Here is a 19976-nt window from a genome sequence, read left to right on the forward strand (position 1 = left end):
TGCTGTTGGAGAAGACTCTTGAGAGTCCCTTGGACTGCAAGAAGATCCAACCAGTCCATCCTAGAGGAGATCAGTCCTGGGTGTTCATTGGTAGGACTGATGCTGAAGCTGAATCCCCAATACTTTGGCCACCTGATGTGAAGAGCTGACTCATTTCAAAAAACCCTGATGCTGGGAAAGATTGAGGGCCGGAGGAGAAGGGGACAACAGAGGATGAGATGGTTGGATGGCATCACCGACTCAATGGGCATGGGTTTGGGTGGACTCCAGGAGTTGGTGATGGACAGGGAGGCCTGGCATGCTGTGGTTCATGGGGTCGCAAAGAGTCGGACACGACTGAGCGACTGCACTGAACTGAACTGAACATAAGCTGACCGTCAGACAGTCTACCCTCCGGGATATTACATAGTGACATGAACAGGGAAAGAAGTTCATTTCAGAAGCAGAAACTCTAAATCAATATAAATCACCAAAGCCTAGCATAGTGCCTAAATTGTAAAAAGAAACAAAAAAACATTTGTTGAGATGGTGAATGCATGAATACTTAATCTCTAACTTGCAGTCATATGGGTAGCTACCATTTGCTAAACACCCACCGTTACTGTGGTGGGGAAGCATTCTGCTGCTTTGGATATGATCATAAACTGAAGTTAGACTCCTGAGTGTAAACTTTCTTCATCCAGTTACGAGTCTGTGACCTTGGGCATCTCTCTCTAAGCCTAAATCCCCTGATTTCTAAAGTAAGATGCCTCTCAAGCTTTTTCTTTCTTTTTATGTTTTCTTTCCTTCTTTTATTTATTTATTTTTTGTTTTCGGATTGAATTAAGAGATGATACTTGCGACATACCTAGTAAATTCCCTGTAGGTAGTAAGTGCTCTATAAATAATGTTATTATTTAATAATATATGTGTGTCAGCATTGCTGAGTAAATAATGGACATTTAGGAACTTATTTGCTGTTCATTAACTTTTTATGTTTCATTCATTTATTTAACAAAGCTGCATTTTGCCAGGCATTGGGTTGGGCTCCGAAGATACAATATTAAATGTGTACACTTTCCACTTGCTTTCTTTTGTCCTTCCTCAAACTTGTGTGCCAAAACTCCAGTCTTGATTAAATTAAACCTTTCAGCTGCTCTGCATCTGCACCATGAAATTTGTGTGTGGCAAATAGTACACAGGCCTCCTGACTGATTTACTTTAAATGCATGACTCCTGAGCTTGCATGGACCCTACTCCATTCTTCCCCCACTCCTCTCAATGTCTAACTCACAGCTTCTTCTCCAGCTTCAAGCTTCTAAAATTTCTAATACCTCCACTCTAGTCCCTTATTGCTGATGATCTTGTTTCCTCTCTCACTGAGAAATTAAGAACAACAAGAATGGAATTTCTACAAACTACCACTGAAATGGAGCAGGACCCTATGGTCCTTGCCCTTCATGTCCTCAGCTTGCCTTCTGTCTGTAGAGAAACTTTAGCTAAAGAGTAAGTTTAATCAGAGAAGTGAGAAAATGCAGAAACAAAGGAAAACAGTCAAAGGAGACCAACAGTCATTAAGCAAAGTCGAGGATCTTTAGTTCCTCTCCAAGGGCTATAGATAATATTCAGAGCCATATCCTTTGAGCTGTCTTATAGATACTGAAACTCCCACCAGGTTGAAGAAGATAACTACATGATGATCATCAGACTGTAGCTGTGACATAAGCTGCCACAATTTGAGAACTGGCCTCAAAGAAATGGGAAGAGACTGATCCTGAAACTAAAGATTGTGTGTGTGTGTGCATGATGCTTCAGTCATGTCTGACTCTTTGTGACCCCATGGACTATAGACCTCCAGGCTCCTCTATGGAATTTTCCATGCAAGAATACTGGAGTGTGTTACCATTTCCTCCTTCACAGGATCCTCTTGACCCAGGGATCCAACTCGAGTTTCTTATGTCTCCTGCCTTGGCAGGAAGATTCTTTACACTAGCACCACCTGGAAAGCCTGTAACTAAAGACTAACTGTACTTAAAACAATCAGGATGACTCTGATCAGACTACTGCACGACTAATTCCAAGGTGACTCTCAGAGCTGACTGTGCTGTTTCTGCGTGTCGCCCCCTCCCTCTGTCTATAAAAGCTTTTGCCCACTGACTGTCAGTGGTGGGGGATTTGGCTTGTGGATAGGAGCCTGCCTAGTCCTCTGGTTGCTGACCTCTGAAATAAAGCAACCTTTCCTTTTCACCACCCTTGACTCTTTATTGGCTTTAGGGTGGCAAGCAGTTGGATCCCACTTTTGGTAACATCACAACTACTAGCCCACCTAAACCTTGACCTATAGACTTTGCCTTCTCTCCTGGTTACTGTGGGTGAACTGTTCCCGCTCCCATCTGAGGCAACCCTCTCTACTTGTGCTCTGGGTTTCTTGCTTTGATCCAACTCCAGAACATTATTTCAGCAAGCTTTCCTTTCTCTCTTACATCACGAGTTTTTTCTCCATTTCTCTAAATCCAATGACAAATTCTTGGTTTTTATTTCACTTGATCCATCAGCAGCATTTGGCTTCCAGGAGTCCACACGCTCATCATTTGGTGCCTGTCTTGGTCACTCTTTCTTCCATTTTTCTCACTGTTTCTCAACTTGGTTATTTATCTTCTACAAGAATGAGTATTGAAGAAATTCAGGACTCCCATCATTTCCTTAGAGGTCTCTTTCAACTTACAGATTTCAAACACCATCTGTTAAATGACAGTCCCAAATGTATAGCTCCAATTTGGACTGCTGCCCTGAATTTCAAGATTCAACTCTCTTCTCAGCATACCTACATCTAATAGGCATCTGACAATGTATCCACAACTCAACTTTCAATGTTTCTTCACAACCACTCCTTCTACCCCTGATTTTCGCCCTTTCAGTAAATGGCAACTATAATCTTCTAGTTACTCTTGTTGAAACACAGCAACATCTGTAACTCCCCGCTTTCTCTCACACCTGCATGCCATCCATTACCAAGTTCTACAAGCCAGGTAGGGGCCTTTCATCAGACCCTGATGATGTTGGCACCTGATCTTAGGTGCTAGAACTGGGAGAAATAAGTTTCTGTTAAGACACCCAGTCTATGAGTTTGTTAGGGCAGCTTGAGCTAAGACACACACCAAGTCCCTCTTTGACATTACCTCACTTAGCTACCACCTTGATAGAGGTCTATATTATTTTTTTCCACCTGAATTATTATACCTATGGAGTGGCATCCCTGTTTACTCTGGTAGCGCTCAAGTTCCTTTTCACCTTTCCCCCTACTACTGACCTAGATTCTCTTCTCAGCAGAGAAGCCAGAGTGATCCATAAAACATAAACCATATCATGCCTCACACATGATCTCATTTCATCTTTTTAACAACTCCAACCTTTGCTCAAAACTCTCCAAACATCTCCCATCTAACTCATAAAATAAAAACCTTGCCAATGGCCAGTAAAACTCAACATGACCTTCCCAACCCATTACCTTTCTGTTCCTTCCCTCCACATTCCTCCCATACATGAACAGCTTCAGACACACTTGTCCCTTTGCTGTTCCTTGAATACATCAAGCATCTACCCCATCCCTCCTTAAAGCCTTTGCACTTTCTGTTCTATCTGCCTAGAATGACTGTCCTGCAGTTATATGTTGGATTTACCACTTAATATTTTTTGGGTCTCTGCTTAAATATACTTTCCCAATGAATGCATCCTAGACCCTCTCCTTGCCTAAACTTCCTGTTCCCCTGTCCTTTTCCTGGTTATTTATTTTTCCTATAGCAATAATCACCTATAACATATGATAGTATCTACTCTGTTACTTATCTCTCTCTCTGGTAGCACTCAGGGTCCATCAGGCCCTGTTTCATTCACTTGCAGCACTTATAATAATGCCCAATACATAATGTGTTCTAAAGAAATATTTGCTGAATGAGTCAACTTTCCTCAAGAAGCTATAATGAGGAAATCTTGAAGCCAAATTTGTATTAAGCAGAGAGAAAATGGAGTTTCAGGAGGCAGAGCCATCTTGAACACAGCATGGGATGGTGAAGCATCTTGATTCCATCAGAGATTAAGTCATCCAATTTTGCCTAAGCATAAATTGAATGGATGTTGGTAGCAGCTTGTTAAAGAATTTCCCAGAAAGAAGATCATGAAGAACAATGTATACTAAACTATAAATTGAATTTATCTTTTAAGTTATGAGGACCTTTGGGGTAAAAGTATAAGCAAAGGAGGAGACAGACTTAGTTGGAGGGAAAACAAATTTTATCCATGAAGATGATTAGAAAGCTAATATTATTAATAATATAATAGTTCAGATAGAAAGTGATGAGGGTCTAAATTATTAAGGACAAGGTTTAAGACAGAGAGCCTGAGAACCTGAGAGGAATATTAAAGAGGCACACTCTGTGATTTTCTAACAGACAGAATATGGGGATTTGTGGCATGAAATGTTAATTGTGGCATGAAAGTATAATTGCATTTAGCTTGGGACCTGTTATTGTTCAGTCACTCAGTTGTGTCCGACTCTTAGCAACCCCATGGACTGCAGCACGCCAGACTTTCCTGTCCTTCACCTTCTATTGGAGCTTGCTCAAGCTCATGTTCATTTGAGTTGTTGATGCCATCCAGCCATCTTGTCCTCTGTTGTCCCCTTCTCCTCCTGCCTTCAGTCTTTCCCAGCATCAGCATCTTTTTCAGTGAGTTGGTTCTTTGCATCAGGTGGCCAAAGTATTGGAAATTCAGCCTCAGCATCAGTCCCTCCGATGAATATTCAGGATTTATTTCTTTTAAGGTTGACTAGTTTGATCTCCTCGCAGTCCAAGGGACTCTCAAGAATCTTTTCCAACTCCACAGTTCAAAAGCATCAATTCTTCGGCTTTCAGCTTTCTTTGGACCCTTTAAGTGAAAGCTATTTTTGGGTTATCCAGGTAATGGTGTAGGAGACCATAGAAAAGGATGATTTGAAAATTGTGTCTGTTTGCCTCAGCCTAACCCTAAGTGCCACACATAAGCAATGGGTAAATGTTCAACAACTAACTCTTAACAACCAGGAAAAAAGTTTGATTTGTAGTATTTGTCAGTTTCTCGACATATATATTCCCACCATGACCAATTTTAAGCTGCCAACATGAGCTCATTTTGCATGCAGGTAGGAAAAGACACCCCCAACTTGTTCTCATGATTGGATACAAGCTGACCTGGCACACCACGGAAGGCCTCCTGGGTTTGGAAACTGCCCTTAGAGATATGATAAATATTTCCGGAAGTGCTACCTTTGGGGATTGCCTCTAGGGGACTGGCGTCATCACTGGGGTATGCAGTGGTCTTGCAGTCTTCTTGAAAAGTATTTGAAACAACATTAGCAGAGATGAGAGCCACTGACTGAATGAACATTAGTTGGAATATTATTTAAGTGATTTAAGCATGAAAAAGTGATTGGGCTGGCTTATTTTCAGGGTTTCTCCTATTTTTGATCCAAGATCTCTACTTTTTTGATACTTTATGTAGAATCCCCAGCATTTTTGCCAATCAAGAAATTTTGTTAACACCATTAGCAAAAATAAAATAGAAAGGAATGAAATAATAATATAATACAATAATATAAGAAATCAAAGAAATAGCACACTTTTTAGCTGGGTGTTTTTTAATTCCCTAAATGAATTGATATGTGTACTCTCTATAAGCACTTGTGTATTGCTTTGTCATAATTTATCTTTTTTTAAATTTGTTTGTTTTTTTGGTCACACCACACAGTTTGTGGAATCTTAGTTCCTGGACCAGGGATTGAACCTGGGCCCTTGGGCAGTGAAAACACTGAGTCCTAACCACTGGAATTCCCTGTTTATCTTTAGTACGTGTCTTGGTGTGTTCCTCCTTGGGTTATCCTTCCTGGAACTCTCCGTGCTTCCTGGACTTGGTTGACTATTTCCTTTCCCATGTTCAGGAAGTTTTCAGCTATTATCTCTTCAAATATTTTCTCAGGTCCTTTCTCTCTCTTCTCCTTCTGGGACTCCTATAATGTAAATATTGGTGCATTTAATGTTGTCCCCGAGGTCTGTTAGTCTGTCTTCATTTCTGTTCATTCTTTTTTCTATATTCTGTTCTGTGGCAGAGATTTCCACCATTCTGTCCTCCAGGTCATTTGTCCGTTCTTCTGCCTCAGTTATTCTGCTCTTGATTCCTTCTAGTGTACCATTTATCTCTGTTTGTTTGTTCTTTAGTTCTAGGTCTTTGCTAAGCATTTCTTTCATCTTCTCAATCCTTGCCTCCATTCTTTTCCCAAGATCCTGGATCATCTTCACTACCATTATTCTGAATTCTTTTTCTGGAAGGTTGCCTATCTCTGCTTCATTTGCTTGTGTTTTTCCAGGGTTTTGTCTTGTCCCTTCATCTGGGACATAATTTTATGCTTTTTCATCATGATTAACTTTATGTAATGTGGTTTTTGTTTTAGCTGCTTTGAGATTATGATTCTTCTTGCTTCTTCCTGTTTGCCCTTTGATGGATGAGGCTAAGAGGCTTGTGTAAGCTTCTTGATGGGAGGGAATGGTGATGGTAAAAACTGGGTCTTGCTCTGGTGGGCAGGGCCTTGCTCAGTGAAGCTTTAATTCAATTATCTGCTGATAGGTGGGTTTGTGCTCCCTCCCTGGTAGTTGTTTGGCCTGAGGTGACCCAGCCTGGGGTCTACAGGCTCTGTGGTAGGATTAATGGTGAACTCCAACTGGGTTTACACCGGGGGATCTTCCAGTGCCACCATCCCTGTGGTAAGCCTGTGCCAACCCATGCCTCCACACCTGTTTATCTTAAAATAATGCTTCTTCTAATTTTGTTCCTTGACTCCACTTTATCTATTTTTAGATATTCACTATGATATACAATAGAGCATATATTTAGCTTTTAAAACATCTGGATTAGTTATAGATATCCCTGCCATTTTTAGGACAGTTTTTGAGATGAACATTTTTATGTTAAATAAAAATTTTAGAGCCTGATCTATGTTATTATGACAATTGTGCAACATTTTTGCTTAAAGTTTCAGATTAATTATATGAATGTATTTAAGAATATAATGTGAAGACTGTATGCTTTGTATTCAATGAAGATTTGAATACAGTGTCTAAGTGCTGAAGAGTTTCATTTATTATTTTCTAGCTACAGACCTTCTTTTTGCCCAGACAATATTTGGAAATGCAGTTCCATTTGCCACAGCTGGAGATTGCTATAGTGCTGCCAGATGCCCACAGGTATTTCATTTTGTTTATTATTTTCTCACTGAAAAAAATTAATAATATTTTTCCTCATTTATTTTCTTGACCACAGTACTGCAAAAAAATAAGTAAATAGAAAATGCTAACTTCTTAGATGAAATTTATTGCAACGTTTATAGATAAACTTTGGAAGAAAAGCATCTTGGCTAATATTGCATTTGTTTGAGAGCTATAATATAAGAATTTAAAATAGTTTAGGTCCTGTTTCTCCTTCCATAATGCTGTATTATTTTTAATCTTTCCACTTAGTTCCTAGAAATGAATAGACATACATTACAAGGTAAAGAAACACATCACAAGCATGTGACTTTCATTACACTGCTACTAACATCAGTTATTTTAGCTGACTGGGCCTGTAACATTCTCAGAATAATTTTCTATTATTTGTGAAGTCATACGTTTCCATGTCTTCTTGGTTTTATTCGTTCTTTTCCAGGGTTCTCTTCATATATTTTTTTATGTCACCTTTGAGATTTCTAGTACAAAGTGTGTTTCCTAGAAGAAATTTACTATCTCATTTTTAATAAAGGATTTTATAAAGTTGTTATGAGCAAGCAATAGTTTTATAATAAGATGGAGAGATAAAAGCTAGATGAATATAGCATCATTAGGTAGATTTATAGAAAATTAAAAATCATGCACAGGAGGACTAATTATAATAAGGATGTCATTTTGAAGACAAGTAGTCAATAGTTTGTTTGTATTGTTTCTTCTGGGAATTTCGTATTCACAGTTTCCATCAAATGGCATGGAAGATATGTTTAATGTTAAAAAAAGAGGACTTTTTCTGTATTAGAGAAGTGCACTTAAAGGAGGTCACTAGAACTATAGGCCCAAATGAATATGAAAAAAGTTAACTGAGATAAATATATAAATCTTAGATCCAGAAATACAAATAGAACCCGGTAAAGGGATATGAGGGCTACCCTGGTAGCTCATTCCAATACATGTTAGTCAGTTCAGTTCAGTCACTCAGTTGTGTCTGACTCTTTGTGACCCATGGAATGAAGCATGCCAGGCCCTCCTGTCCATCATCGACGCCCTGAGTTTGCTCAAATTCAAGTCCATCAAGTTGGTGATGCCATCTAACCATCTCATCCTCTGTCATCTTCTTCTCCTCCTGCCTTCAGTCTTTCTCAGCATCAAGGTTTTTTCCAGAGTCAGCTCTTTGAATCAGGTGGCCAAAGTATTAGAGCTTTATCTTCAGCATCGATCCTTCCAATGAATATTCAGGACTGATTTCCTTTAGGATTGACTGGTTTGATCTCCTTGCAGTCCAAGGGACTCTCAAGAGTCTTTTCTAACACCACAGTTCAAAAGCATCAATTCTTTGGCACTCAGCTTTCTTTATAGTCCAATTCTCAGATCCATACATGACTACTGGAAAAACCATAGCTTTGATTAAATGGACCTTTGTTGACAAAGTAATCTCTCTGCCTTTTAATATGCTGTCTAGGTTGGTCATAGCTTTTCTTCCAAGGAGCAAGTGTCTTTTAATTTCATGGCTGCAGTCACCATCTGCAGTGATTTTGGAGCCCAAGAAAATAGTCTGTCACTGTTTCCATTGTTTCTCCATCTATTTGCCATGAAGTGATGGGACCAGATGCCATGAACTTAGTTTTTTGAAGGTTGAGCTTTAAGCCAGCTTTTTCACTATCCTCTTTCACTTTCATCAAGAGGCTCCTTAGTTCTTCTTTGCTTTCTGCCATAAGGGTGGTGTCATCTGCATGTCTGAGGTTATTGATATTTCTCCCAGCAATCTTGATTCCAGCTTGTGCTCCATCCAACTTGGCATTATCCATGATGTGCTCTGCATAGACTTCCCTGGTGGCTCAGATGGTAAAAGTGTCTGCCTATAACTCAGGAGACCCGGGTTTGATCCCTGGGTGGGGAAGATCCCCTGGAGAAGGAAATGGCAACCCAATCCAGTACTCTTGCCTTGAAAATCCCATGGACGGAGGAGCCTGGTAGGCTACAGTCCATGGGGTGGCAAAGAGTTGGACACGACTGAGCGACTTCACTTTCACTTTTCACTCTGCATATAAGTTAACGAAGCAGGTGACAATATACAACCTTGTCTTACTCCTTTCTGGAACAACAGACTGGTTCCAAATCGGGAAAGGAGTATTTCAAGGCTGTATAGTCACCCTGCTTATTTAACTTATGTGCAGAGTACATCATGAGAAATGATGGACTGGATGAAGCACAAGCTGGAATCAAGATTGCCAGGAAAAATATCAGTAACCTCAGATATACAGATGACACCACCCTTATGGTAGAAAGTGAAGAAGAACTAAAGAGCTTCTTGTTGAAAGTGAAAGAGGAAAGTGAAAAAGTTGGCTTGAAACTCAACATTCAGAAAACTAAGATCATGGCATCTGGTCCCATCACTTCATGGTACATAGATGGGGAAACAGTGGAAACAGTGACAGACTTTATTTTTGGGGGGCTCCAAAATCACTGCAGATGGTGACTACAGCCATGAAATCAAAAGATTCTTGGTCATTGGAAGAAAAGTTATGACCAACCTAGACAACATATTAAAAAGCAGAGACTTTACTTTGCGAACAAAGGTCTGTCTAGTCAAAGCTATTTTCCAGTAGTCATGTATAGATGTGAGAGTTGAACTATAAAGAAAGCTGAGCACTGAAGAATTGCTGCTTTTGAACTGTAGTGTTGGAGAATACTCTTGAGAGTCCCTTGGGCTTCAAGGAGATCCAGTCAGTCTACCCTAAAGAAAATCAGTCCTGAATATTCATTGGAGGACTGATGCTGAAGCTGAAACTATAATACTTTGGCCACCTGATGCAAAGAATTGACTCACTAGAAAAGACCCTGATGCTGGGAAAGATTGAAGGCAGGAGGAGGGGACGACAGAGGATGAGATGGTTTGATGACATCACTTACTTGATGGATATGAGTTTGAGTAAGCTCCGGAAGTTGGTGGTGGACAGGGAAGCATGGCTTGCTGCAGTCAGTGGGGTCGCAAGGAGTTGGACACGACTTAGCAACTGAACTGAACTGATATTGATTTGCCATACTGTACAAAGAAAATTACAAATAAAGGTTTCAATTTTATGGTTTGTAGAGAAACACAAATGCCAAATACTAAGCAGGAAAATTCCTTTACTGAGTAAGTGATTGAAAAGAGCATCTTTTGTAATACTAATTATCCATCCTCCACTGTATTTAATGAAGATGTGGCCTGTGTTCATTTTCTTTCCCCACAAAAATGCATTCAGTACTGTACAAGCACAAATCTAGGCAAAGGAAGTGCCCAGATCACAAGTTTTGAGAAAGCTCCGGAAGTTGATTATAGACAGGGAGGCCTGGCGTGCTGTAGGCCATGGGGTCGCAAAGTGTTGGACACGACTGAGCAACTGAACTGAGATGTTCTCGAATTCTCTTGCTTTTTCTATTATCCAGTGGATGTTGGCAATTTGAATTCTTCTTCTGCCTTTTCTAAATCCAACTTGAACATCTGGAAGTTCTCAGTTCACATACTGTTGTAGCTTAGCTTAGAGAATTTTGAGCATTACTTTGCTTGCATGTTAGATGAGTGCAGTTGTGTGGTAGTTTGAGCACTCTTTGGCATTGCCTTTCTTTGGGATAGGAATGAAAACTGAATTTTTCCAGTCCTGTGGCTGCTGCTGAGTTTTCCAAATTTGCTGGCATATTGAATGCTGCACTTTAATAGCATCATCTTTTAGGATTCGAAGTAGCTCATCTGGAATCCATTTTAGTTCACTGATTCCTAAAAAACTGATGTTTACTCTTGCCATCTCCTGTTTGACCACTTCCAATTTACCTTGATTCATGGGCTTTCCATTCCAGGTTCCTTTGCAATATTGTTCTTTATAATAACTGACTTTACTTCCATCACCAGTCACATCCACAACTGGGCATTGTTTCACTTTGGCTCAGCCTCTTCATTCTTTCTGGAGCTTATTGGGTACCTACTTGCCTGGGGAGTTCATCTTTCAGTGTCATATCTTTTTGCCTTTTCATACTGTTCGTGGGGTTCTCAAGGCAAGGATACTGAAGTGGTTTGCCATTCCCTTCTCCAGTGGACCATGTTTCCTCAGTACTCTCTACCATGACCCGTCTGTCTTGGGTGGCCCTATATGACATGGCTCATAGTTTCATTGAGTTAGACAATGGCTAAGCACAGCACACAGCAAAATGATATGAAAGTGATTTAGGTTTTTTTATTCAACCACCCTGAGTTCAATATGACTCATGTAAACCAAGTAGTAATGTCTAAACTGCCCAATATAATTGTAAGGTACCAAAACACAACATCGAGACCAAAAGATTTATTTGTACTTGACACTGGAATGTTATACTTATTTAAAAATTTCTGTCTGAAAAAGATAAAATTTTCATCTATCTAGGAGTAGAATCAGGGGGAAAAAAGGGAAGGTTTAAGTCATATTGTGTAAAGAAAATGGAGAAGGTAGCCAGGAAAATGGAGAAGGCAATGGCACCCCACTCCAGTACTCTTGCCTGGAAAATCCCATGGACTGAGGAGCCTGGTAGGCTGCAGTCCATGGAGTCGCAAAGAGTTGGACACGACTGAAGCGACTTAGCAGCAGCAGCCAGGAAAAGAGAGAGAGGTTATGATAACTATCATTAAATATGTAGAGAGCGCCATGAGAGAGCAGTGGCCTCAATTAATGAGACATAAGATTCCAGTTTAAGGTAAAGAAGACTTTTGTCAGAGAGAGTTTTCCAGTAAGGAAACACTGCAAAATCTGAGGCCTCAGTAAATCACTAATTTTTGTCCATATTGTTGTAAATTGATCTTGTATTCTGCAAGCCTGCTAAATTCATTTATTGGTTGTAATATTTTTTCGTTGGATTTCTTAAGATTTTCTGTATACAGAGAAATGTTGTCTACAGATAGTTTTACTTCTTCCTTTGCAGTCTGGATTTTTTTTTTTTAATTTCTTTATCTTGCCTCATTGCACTGTCTAAAACTTTCAGCATACTGTTGAATAGAAGTGGCTACAGTGGACATCCTTCTTATTCTTGACTGCAGAGGAAAAGCATTAAGTCTTTATCATTTATTGTGTTAGTTGTGAGTATTTTGTTGATGCCTTTGATCAATTTGAGGAAGTGCCCTTCTATTCCTAATTTAGGTGGTTTTATCATAAATGTTGTGTGTGTGTGTGTTTAGTTGTGTCCAACTCTTTGTGATCCCTATGGACTGTAGCCCACCAGGCTGCTTTGTCTTTGGGATTTTCCTGGCAAGAATACTGGAGTTGGTTGCCATTTCCTCTTCCAGGGTATCTTCCTGAGCTGATCAAACCTATCTCCTGTGTCTCTTGCTTCTCCTACATTGACAGGCGGATTCTTTACCTCTGAGCCACCAGGGAGGCTCATCGTGAATGTTGGATTTTGTCAAATGCTTCTTCTGCATGTTGAGATAATCCTGTGGTTCCTGTTCATTACTATGTGATAGTGAAATGGTATATCACACTGATTTTTGTGTGTTGAAGCAATTTTGCATTCCTGGGGGAAATCCTTGATGATATCTAATCCATTTTGTATGTCACTAAATTTGGTATGCTTTGTTGAGAATTTTTTGTCTGTTTACAGAAAAAATATTGGCGTATCATTTTCTTTTTTTGTGATGCCCTTGTCTGGTATTGGTATCAGGGAAATACTGGCTTCATAGAATAAATTGGTAAGTACCTCTCCCCTTCTAGTTTTTTGAAAGAGTTTGTTAAAAAGTAATGTTTGGTGGGATTCACCAGCAAAGCCATCTGAGCTTGGGCTTTTCTTTGTGAATGTTGTTTTATTTACTAATTCAATCTCTTTATTTATTGTGGATTTTTTCAGATTTCCTAGCTCTTAAGTCTATTTTGGCAGCTTTTTTTTTCCTTAGGAATTTGTCCATTTCATCAAAGTTATCTAAATTGTTGGCTTACAATTGTCCTTAGTATTGCCTTATAATCCTTTATATTCCTGTACGATTCGCAGTTGTTCCTGATTTCAGTGATTTCAATCTCCTCTCTTTTCTTGATTTTGTTAATTTTGTTCTTTTCAAAAAACCAACTTTTGCTTTTGCTGATTTTCTCTGTAATTTTCCCCATTTGTTTCTTCAGTTCCCACTCTATTCATTATCATTTCTTTCCTTCTGCTTGCTTCAGATTTAATTTGCTCTCCTTTTTTTTTTTTTTCTTTCAGTGCTTAAGGTAGAAGTTTAGGTCATTGGTATGAGAGCCTTTTTATCTTTTAATATGGGCATTTACAGCTATAAATTTCCCTTTAAACACTTCTTTTGCAGCATTCCTGAAGTTTTGGTGTTGTGCGTTCATTTTCATTCATCTTGAGTGTTTTCTATTATCATTTGTGATATCTTATATGATTCACTGGTTATCTAAGAGTGTGGTGTTTTTGTTCTTGCATCTCTGAGTCTTGTCTGACTCTTTGCGACCCCATGGACTGCAGCACACCGGGCTTATCTGTCCTTCACTATCTCCCAGAATTTGCTCAAATTCATGTCCATTGACTCAGTGATGCTATCTAACCTTCTCATCCTCTGTTATGAATTTCCCACATTTCCTTCTGTTATTGATTTCTACTTTCATTCCATTGTGGTTGGAAAATACACTTTGTATTATTCAATCTTTTGAAATTTATTGAGGCTTGTTTTATAGCATAGCATATGGCTATCCTGGAAAATGTGCAGTGTGTGCTTGGAAAGAATGTGTGTTCTATTGTTGTTGGGTGAAGTATTCTCTGGATGTCTGTCAGGGCTAGTTGGTTTAAAGTATTGTTCAACTCTTCCTTTTCCTTGTTGATCTTCTCCCTAGTTATTTTATCTATTGAAACTGCAGCTATTATTGCTGAATTGTCTACTTCTCACATCAAAATCTTTTTGTTTCATTTACTTTGTATGTAATTTATTTACTTTGAGATTTTTATTGCACATGATTGTATGTTTATAATTGTCATAATTTCCTGATATATTGACACTTTTGTCATTATAAAACGTCCCCTTTTATCTGTAGTATCATTTTTTGTTTTAAAGTCTAGTTTATCTGATATTATAGTGGCAACTCAGCTTGTTTATAGTATATGGTGTATATGTTTTTCTCCCATTTGCTTTTGACTTATATATTTTTGACTCTTAAGAGTGTCTCCTACAGAGAGCATTTTGTTGAATTTCTGCCATTTGATTGGACTGTTTAATGTTATGATTGATATATCTGAATTTATCTTTGCCATTTGCCATTTTGTTTTTTATATGTCATATCATTTCTGGTTTTCTGTTCCCTTTTTACTGTTTTTTAAAAATTGAATGTTTTCAAGTGTAACATTTTAATTTCCTTAATAATTTTCTCACTGTATTTTTAATTGTTTTCTTAATAGTTGCTCTAGGGCTTACAGTGTACATCTTAATAGAATTTACTCCAGATTTATATTACCTAATTGCAGTGACATAGAAGTATTACTCCTACATATACTTTTTTGCCTTCCCTTTTCTGTTGTTGTATTTGTAATGGATACACCATCTAACCTATGTAACAAACCCACAATACATTTTTATAATAAATTTTGGGCTTCCCTTGTGGCTCAGCTGGTAAAGAATCCACCTGCAATGCAGGAGACCTGGGTTCAATTCCTGGGTTGGGAAAATCCCCTGGAGAAGGGAAAGGCTACCCACTCCAGTATTCTGGCCTAGAGAATTCCATGGATTATATAGTCCATGGGTTGTAAAGAGTCAGACGCAAGTAAGTGACTTTCACTTTCACTATATAATTTTATATCTTTTAGAGATATAAAAATGAGAGAACTTAAATTTCATGGTTTTTGTGTGTTTGTGCGTGTGTGAAACTTTTTGCTTCTCTTCATTTCTTCTGTGGATTGCAGTTATCAGCTGCTTTCATTTAATTATCCCCAAACATCTTTGGTTCCACCTGCTTCATTTGTGTCAATCTTTTCAAGTATATTACATTTCTGTATGCATGTGTGCTAAGTCGCTTCAGTCATGTCTGACTCTTTGCAACCTATAGACCATAGCCAGCAGACTCCTCTGTCTGTGTCATTCTCTAGGCAAGTATACTGGAGTAGGTTGCCATGCCCTTCTCCAGGGGATCTTCCCCACTCAGAGATCAAACCAGTGTCTCTTATATCTCCTGCATTGGCAGGTGGGTTCTTTACTCCTAGCGCCACCTGGGAAGCCCACATTTCTGGTCAATGGTATAATTGCATACATGCTGGTTTATACAATTACTTTTAAATAAGTTGAGAATAAAGAAAAAGAAACATACAATTATAATGTCTTTTATAGTTGCTATTGATAAAATTATCTTTACTTGTATGCTTTACTTCTATGGCAACTGTAAGTTCATTCCCTAAGTCTGTGAGTCTAAATATGCCATCCCATTGTTCTCTGGCTTCTAGATGAACAACAGAACTCAGCAATTTATCTTACTGAGATTGCTATATATGTGCTTATTTTTCTCTGGATGCTCTCAGATTTTTTCCTTCGTTTTTGACTTTCAGCATCTTTCTTGTGATATATTTGGATGTGGATCTCTTTGTGTCTACTCACTTGATATCTGTTGACTTCTTAGATGTGTAGATTAATGTAGTTTCACCAAACTTAGAAAATTTTCAGCCAGGATTTCTTCAAATATATTATCTGGTCCTTTTGGTACTTCATCATGCATAGTTTGGTGTACTAATGGTGTCCCTCATTTCTCTGAGGCTCTATTCATTTTTCTTCATTTTTTTTGCTATTTTTTCAGATTGTATCATCACTACTGGTATCTTTTCAACTTTGCTGATTCTTCTGCCAGCTCCAATCTGCTGGTTGATCCCCTCTAGTGAATTTTTATTTTGGTTATTGTACTTTTCAGCTCCAGAATTATCCTTTAGATCTTTTTATAAATATAATTTTTATCTCTTTATTGATAGTCTCTTTTGATGAGACATTATTATCATACTTCTCTTACTTTTTTAAACATGGGTTTTCCTTAGTTCTTTGGACATATTTTTAATAGCTGCTTTGAATCTTTATCTGCACAGTCTGACATCTGAAACCTCTCAAAGGCAGTTTCTGCTGCCTTTACCCTGTTATATGAGTCATCCTTTCCAGTTTCTTTGCATGTGTCACAATTTTTTGTTGAAAACAGATCATTTTAGATAGTATATTTTAGCAACAGTGGATACTAAGCTTCCCTTCCCCTTCAGGATTTGTTGTTTGCTTAGTTGTTTATTTGTTTAGCTCCTTGACTGGGCTCTTTCAGTGGCATCTATTTCCCCTGTGATAAGTAGCCTTTAGTGTCACTTCTCAGACGGCTCAGCCTTGGACATGTACACAGTCACCCAATCCTTCTGGAATGACAGTGGTTTTAGCTGGGCTCTCTTTGATGAAGTTTCTAGCTGGTCTGCCTCTATAGATATCACACTCAGCTCTTACCCACTACTAATTGGTAGATGATGGCTCTGTTCTTTCAATAACATCCTGGAGGCATAAATTACTCTATGGTCTGAGCCAATTAAACTCAAGCCCCAGGGCCAGTGTAGGCTTATAGGTCAGTCTTTGAGGTCAGGTCAGAAAAACCTCAAAAAGAGACATTCTTAGCTACGTTTTTCCCTGGTTTTCTCTGTTAAACTGAGATCTGACTTACTGTTTTGTTTGTTGCCCTCATCCAGTTACCACCATGCTCCTCTTAACTACACACCACTAAAATCTTTTTTTTTTCAGTAGCTCCTATAAGCTTGAACTTCCCCATTTTCTGTCCCAAATACTCAGGCTTCTTAGGAAAATCTGTGACACTTTCTTTTCTTACAACTTGACTTTTCCCCAGGGAAGAGCCTTTGCACCCATTCTGTAGATTGAGTGGGTAGATCCCACTTTGCAGAGTAACATCCCTAGTCTATAAGCAGATTGCTGGGTCAGGACATTATTCCCTGGTCTTCTCGGCTTGTACTGCTCAGCATGAAACCTGTGCCCTACCAGTGATTTTAAGTGGGAATGATTCAGGCCTTGAGTTCTTGGCCGACCACGCCTGGGGCAGATCTCCTGATCTACGAGTAAGGAGTGAGTGGCGGAAACGAGCTTCAGATCTCTGTAGTTCTTACCTCTGATCCAGCTTCTGTAGCACAGAGCTGTGTGAGATGAGTGCTGGTGTCTCGTCTGCCCCCTGCTGCCCTTGATATATACCCTGGGAGAAAGCTTATCCCTAACAGAAAGCTGGGGGAAATAAAGTCATCTGTTCTTAGCTGTACCCATGAAGAGTGGAGCTATCATCTTGCTGAGGTGGGGAAAAGACAGGACAGGCCATAGACAGGTCATGGTTCAAATGTCACAGATGCTTACTCTTCTAACCTAGATTTCATAGATTTTCTTGAATAAATGTTTCTCCAATTGTTGTATAACCTTAGGACAATTTCAAGAGAATTAAAATGGTTGTTGTATTTTATAATTTTTTTAATGCTTGAAATGAAACATTTTGTTTTGAGATAACTGTTGACATGTAGCTCCAAGAAATAATACAGGGATCCCATGTACCCAGTATCCCCACATGGTAACATCTTATAGGATTATAGTATAATATTATAACTACGATATTGACATCACTACATCAAGATACAGAATATGTTCATCATCACAAGGACTTTATAATGACAACTACTCCCCTTGCACCACCAGCTTCACCTTATCCCCTAGCAACCACTTATCTAGTCTTCCGTTCCATAATTTTTGTCTTTTTTTGTCTATTATATAGGTAGAATCATGTTAGTACGTATGTCTGTAACTTCTAGCATTTTGAAGAGTGACTATAGTGAATATGCTTTAATCGCTTCTGGTCTTAGGGGGAAAGCATTCAGACTTCCATCATTAACTGTATTGTTGGCTACAGATTTTTGGTATGTGTTCTTTATCAAGTTGAGGAAATTCCCCTCTATTCCTATTTTTCCCTATGTTTCACTCTTTAGTCCACAGGTCTCTCCAAATTGCCATTCCAAAAGTGCTCCCTCTCTTGGCTCTGTTTTTTTAAGGTAGATAACTTTTCAGAGGAATCTCAAGTTCTTACTCAGTCTTTGAGCCTGGTTAGCTCGATTCATGTCCATTCTTCTCTTTCTTTCCTTTTCTCATGTTGATCTACCAGACGATTGGTCTCCCTCCAAGGCGATGACTCTCTGACCTACATCTTTTATTTAGTTCTCTTCCCAGGACTGTGTTTTCCCTGATGAACTCCCCCTTCTGAAGTTTTATATTGCATCTCTTTGAACACCTGTTCTCAGGTCAAGGATGTGTAATCTAAAACTTTTACTGCTCTAAACAATCTTTTCCCTCACATATGTGTTTTTAAATAACATTTCCATTTTTTACTCTTTTAAATGGAGATTATTCATTCTCCAGTGACCAACTCATGTCAAGACTGGTCAGCTTTGTCCAATAATACATTTTCCTTCTAATCTCTTCCTTCCGGTCATGTACTTGAGATGATCAAAGAAAAGGAAATTGAAGATGCCACGTAGAGATGTGAAGAGTCGCTATAGGGTATCATCATTTTGGGAAGATCATGATGTTCTGGAAATCTGGTCCTTTTTATAACATGTTGAATTGAATAAGGTCTGGCAAATGAGAAGATGTATGACATATGTTCACATAGAGACTTGTAAACAAACGTTTATGGTTGTGCTCAGTCGCTCGGTTGTGTCTGACTGTTTGTGATCCCATGAACTATACCCTGCCAGGCTTCTATGTCCGTGGGATTTTCCAGGAAAGAATATTGGAGTGAGTTGCCATTTCCTTCTCCAGGGATCTTCTCAACTCAGCTACTGAACGCTTGTCTCTTGCATCTCTGGCAGATTCTTTACCCCTGCACCACCTCAGAAGCCCCTGGTTAATGAGACATCAATAAAATTCACAGGAGACTGATACACAAATAAGTAATATAATGATCATTTCCCTCTACAATATCTTGAGAAAATTTTGTAGTTATAAACTAGGTAACCTCAGTTTACAGTTGGAGAAAGAGACACTCTGTGTCAACAACCTGTCTAAGATCCTTGAGAAAGTCAAAGGCAGCATCATTATAGTAATAAAATGCTCCTCCTGCTGATCAAGTGGGATGACTTCCGCAAAGAGTTCTCCAGGCATTTCTGGAACACAAAGCTTAATTTCCAAAATTAGATGTTATTGGGTATAGGTATGTGCTGTCAAAAAAAGATATGCCCATTTTTTTTTCCAGTCTGTATTCAATTGCCTGAAGTTACTGTTACTAAGAATACAAAATGCTCAGTATTCTTGAAGATATTCTGTCAGATATATAAACCAGATTCTGTGTTAATTTATACAACATTTTCATGAATACTCTCCAGATGTTTAATGTCACAGAAAGAACTTATTCTGTTGTTTAGCATTCATCAAAACCACATCCTCTGTGTTTGCATATGACAGAGGACCCCAGGACATAAATGCTAAAAAGAGAATGGACACATATGGCAATCTTTAGGGAAAATAAACTTTGCCACATTGTAATATAAGATGAAGTTAAGGAGTGTGATGTGACTTTAGAATACATATATCAAAAGTGAAGTGAAGTAAAATGTTTGGTACTTTTCACAGAGCCACAAAAAAGAGAAATCCCCAATGTGTATCTCTTTATTTTGTAATTAATATTGATTACACAAGAGCAGAAGAAATACCCAGTGCCAAAGGATCATGGCCAG

General features: G+C 38.7%; 1 protein-coding gene across 1 annotated transcript in view; it reads left to right on the plus strand.

The window, feature by feature from the left end:
- ADAMTS20 (ADAM metallopeptidase with thrombospondin type 1 motif 20) overlaps nt 1-19976 on the plus strand; it is a 195783-nt gene that overhangs the window by 164329 nt on the left and 11478 nt on the right. Inside the window, exon 37 of the mRNA XM_081593614.1 lies at nt 7159-7250. Coding sequence (XP_081449740.1) covers nt 7159-7250 — 92 coding nt within the window. The remainder of the gene's footprint in view (nt 1-7158; nt 7251-19976) is intronic.

This window comes from Giraffa tippelskirchi, chromosome 4 (genome assembly GCF_054371585.1).
Source record: "Giraffa tippelskirchi isolate mGirTip1 chromosome 4, T2T-mGirTip1v1.2.pri, whole genome shotgun sequence".
Classification (NCBI taxonomy): Eukaryota; Metazoa; Chordata; class Mammalia; order Artiodactyla; family Giraffidae; genus Giraffa; species Giraffa tippelskirchi.